Raw genomic sequence first — 3,341 nt, forward strand, 5'->3', positions numbered from 1 at the left:
TGTCTGTTGAGTTTTAATAAGAGTCTCAGAAACTGTTTTGGTTGCTGGAGTTTATGGGACGAGTTTCTCAGATCTCCTCGCTCATTAACTCTAAGTGGACAAAGCATCTGATACGTTTGATTCATCATGTAACCGGAAAAAATAAAATAATATAAAACCAGCGTAAAAAGTGACTACGAGGCTAAAGCTCCTCACCTGGCTGAACCTGCATGATGAGGTTAGCGCTGGTTCGTTAGCCGCTAAGGCTCCGACCAACCAGGAACACGGACATGAACTTTACAGGGCAGACAGCGCCACACGCTGGGCAGCGTGTTGAGATGGAAACGCTGCATAATGTTTTGTTCATAAAGATAAATCATTCTCACCGCTGCTCTGAAATCATCTACAAGTTATTCCTGTGGTTCACATAGAGCTGCTCAACCAGAGCTAACACGGCGGGTCTAGACTCTTACCTTGATGTGGAGTTCTCTAAAGAATCGTAATTCCTCACAGGGGGTTGATGTAAATATCCATACAGGTCAGCCTGAGTCCAGTTTGACTGATTAAAGGAGCGCGATCCCTGCTGAGGTAAACTTGAGATCAAGCAGCGCCGAGGCGCCGGCTGTGATTGGTCCGCTCTGCCGGCTGTAAATAATAACCTATAAACTACTTTTAGAAATACATTTTCTCCACCAGTGAATCACTCAGCAACAGAGACACTTTCAATCTGGATTAAATTTTAAAAAAAAATTGTCTTTTTTTGGTTTATTTTTCCAAAAACAAAAGTAAGCAACACTTGGCTTGGCCTGGTAGCTAGTAAAGCATGGCGGGCTGCCAGACTTATAATACCCTGGGGGAAACGTAAAGGAGTGGTTTGAATCACCAACAGATCTAACCCTGTGTCATGTCAGGCCAAACTAATAATATAGTTATTACCTACCAACCATTATTCCTCAATAAGATCCATCTAAAGTGAAACTTTAAGGTTCTTATAAGGAACCAGGGAACGATTTACAGGACACCAAAGTTTAATCAGTGTGTGGCAAAAGAAGCAGCAGCAGTCAGGAAGGTCTTACTGGCTTTCAGAAAGTAAATGTGTTTAATGACCTCTGACCTCTGGTGTTTTCAGGGCTATTCTGGCGACCCGCTCATGTGTCAGCAGGAAGGATCTTGGTTCCAGGTGGTCGTGCTCTCGTCTGCTGAAGTCTCTACCAGATATAAGCGCCAGGCTCATTTTATGTCCTTTGAGAAACTGGACCGCTTCCAGGACTTCCTGATTCGCTCTCTGGGGTCGTTTCTGACTCCAGTCATCAGAAACAACACCGCCAGCACCAACAGCACCGCCAACAGCACTGCCGCCGCTGCAACCGTCCCCATGACGACGAGCAGAGCGACCCAGAACCCCTTTGCCTCGGTGCTCTGCCTGCACCTGTTCCTCCTGGCAGCGTGCCTCCACCTCCTCCCATAGACGTCCAGCTCCACCTTTACATGATGTGACGCACAAATGAATGTAAGCTGTGGGTGCAACCAGTCAGGTTCTGGTTCTGGAGGAGCTCCATCAGCCTTTCCATCCTCAGGAAGACTTTGTTTGTCCTGAGTCATGTTTGGTTAGTTTGATGCAACAGCGTGGATCCAGAACCTGCTGACAGACGTCAGCCGGACTGAACTACCTCACCGCGCTGCGGCGGACATTTCCACCTGAAGCTGCGACGTTCCTAATGTTTACATGAATGTTTGCACTGAAATGATTGTAAGAAGCGAGCTTCATCTGATCAAATCAACGGCTGTTCCCGTTTTCTCATGCTTTGATTGCACTTTACTGTAAAACTGTATTCAGAATAAATCTGTTTTTCTCTAACCTGTGAAGACGTGTTGCTTGCTGTTCCTGTGGTTGGTTTCACCTGCTGAGGTTAAGGCAGCGCGACCTGAACAGACCACCTAACCATGACTCGCTCCAAGCTGCACGGCTTCTTCTAGTGCGGAAACATCAGATTGAGAGAACAAAACGTTTCCCACTTGAGCTGCAGCTCCTCCAGAACCACCAGGCTGCTTCTCTTATCAATGCTCCCCTCCTCCAACCTGTCAGAGGTCAGCAACCTTCTCGTTCCTGCACCTCTGCCCCATTAAAAGTTTTATAAACAAAGGAATTAAACAAAATGTTATGTTCAGATTTCAGAATAAATTAAGTTTTACCCTAAACGCTTAAATTTGTTTAAGATTTGCAGCCCACCCAAAAAATGGAGCACACAGTTTGATGCATTATCAACATTAAATTATATTCAAAAACAAAGTATTGATGTATAAAAACAGAACTGGTCAAACCAGCCCTTCTTTTTGCTTTTAGAATAAAAAACTTTTTAATGAGTTTCATAAGGGCCACAGTGAAGAGGCCAAAGGGCCATGTGTGGCCCAGGAGCCACAGGTTGGAGACTGCTGGTCCAGGTGGGAGCAGCTAAAGCTCCTTTGCTTCTTTCTTACCGACCCGTCACAAACAATCAGTAGCCGAATGGGCAACATAACAGACTGAGGCGACCCGGCAAAGTCGGGTGTGACGACTTTAGCGGAGGAGGGTCCAAACCGGCCGGGTTCCTGGTGCGGTTCCTGCTGTCGCCGCGTGCTTCATCCCGTTTCAGGCTCCGCAGAAACCCAGAGAGTGGAGTGACAGCACCATCTGGTGGTCAGACTGGGTGCTGCATCCAAACACACCGGCTCAGAAAACGAGTTGGAACCACAGATGGGTCAGTGAAAACGGGTCAAGTCGGTTTGTTCAGCAAAACCGGGTCGGCTCCATGTCATTCCTCTAAGCGGGCAAGAACCGGTCCTCGGTTCTACTTGATCCGGATCTCGAAGCAGAGGCAGTTACAGGAGTCACACTCTGGAGGCTGGCAGGTGCAGGCGCAGTCCATGCTGAAGCACTGAGGTCAAAGGTCAGAGGTCAGACTGACCACAGAGCACACTGGAGGGCCAGCTGTGGCCTCCGCATCCATCCATCCATCAATCATCCATCATTCAACCATCAATCATCCATCCATCATCCATCCATCAATCATCTATCCATCAATCATCTATCCATCAATCATCCATCCATCAACCATCCATCATCCATCCATCAATCATCCATCCATCATCCATCCATCAATCATCTATCCATCAATCATCTATCCATCAATCATCCATCCGTCTCACCGGAGCATTGGAACATGAGTCTGGCAGGAAGGTGCTGACGCCTGGCAGACGGCAGTCGCACATCTCAGCAAGTCTGAAGCATTGGTCGCAGACGGAGACACTGGGACAGCAGGGACAGCAGGGACAAGGGGGACAGACGTCCTGAGGTGGAAATCGTACACAGAGACCAGGGTAAG

General features: G+C 47.7%; 2 protein-coding genes across 3 annotated transcripts in view; one reads left to right on the top strand and one right to left on the bottom strand.

The window, feature by feature from the left end:
• The window catches only part of LOC103130934 (transmembrane protease serine 9-like), a 15,407-nt gene extending 13,570 nt beyond the window's left edge, over positions 1-1,837 (top strand). The window contains exon 10 of the mRNA XM_007542464.2: positions 1,109-1,837. Coding sequence (XP_007542526.2) covers positions 1,109-1,447 — 339 coding nt within the window. The 3' untranslated portion in view covers positions 1,448-1,837. The remainder of the gene's footprint in view (positions 1-1,108) is intronic.
• A 396-nt stretch (positions 1,838-2,233) lies between these two features.
• Positions 2,234-3,341, bottom strand: part of si:ch211-198p11.6 (sperm mitochondrial-associated cysteine-rich protein) — a 4,158-nt gene continuing 3,050 nt past the window's right edge. For both annotated transcript variants that reach the window (XM_007542457.2, XM_007542456.2), the window contains exons 4-5: positions 3,166-3,306; positions 2,234-2,894 (exon numbers count right to left, since the gene is read on the bottom strand). In XM_007542457.2, coding sequence (XP_007542519.1) covers positions 2,808-2,894; positions 3,166-3,306 — 228 coding nt within the window. In that variant the 3' untranslated portion in view covers positions 2,234-2,807. The remainder of the gene's footprint in view (positions 2,895-3,165; positions 3,307-3,341) is intronic.

The sequence above is a fragment of the Poecilia formosa genome, unplaced genomic scaffold (genome assembly GCF_000485575.1).
Source record: "Poecilia formosa unplaced genomic scaffold, Poecilia_formosa-5.1.2 Scaffold697, whole genome shotgun sequence".
NCBI classification, from domain to species: domain Eukaryota; kingdom Metazoa; phylum Chordata; class Actinopteri; order Cyprinodontiformes; family Poeciliidae; genus Poecilia; species Poecilia formosa.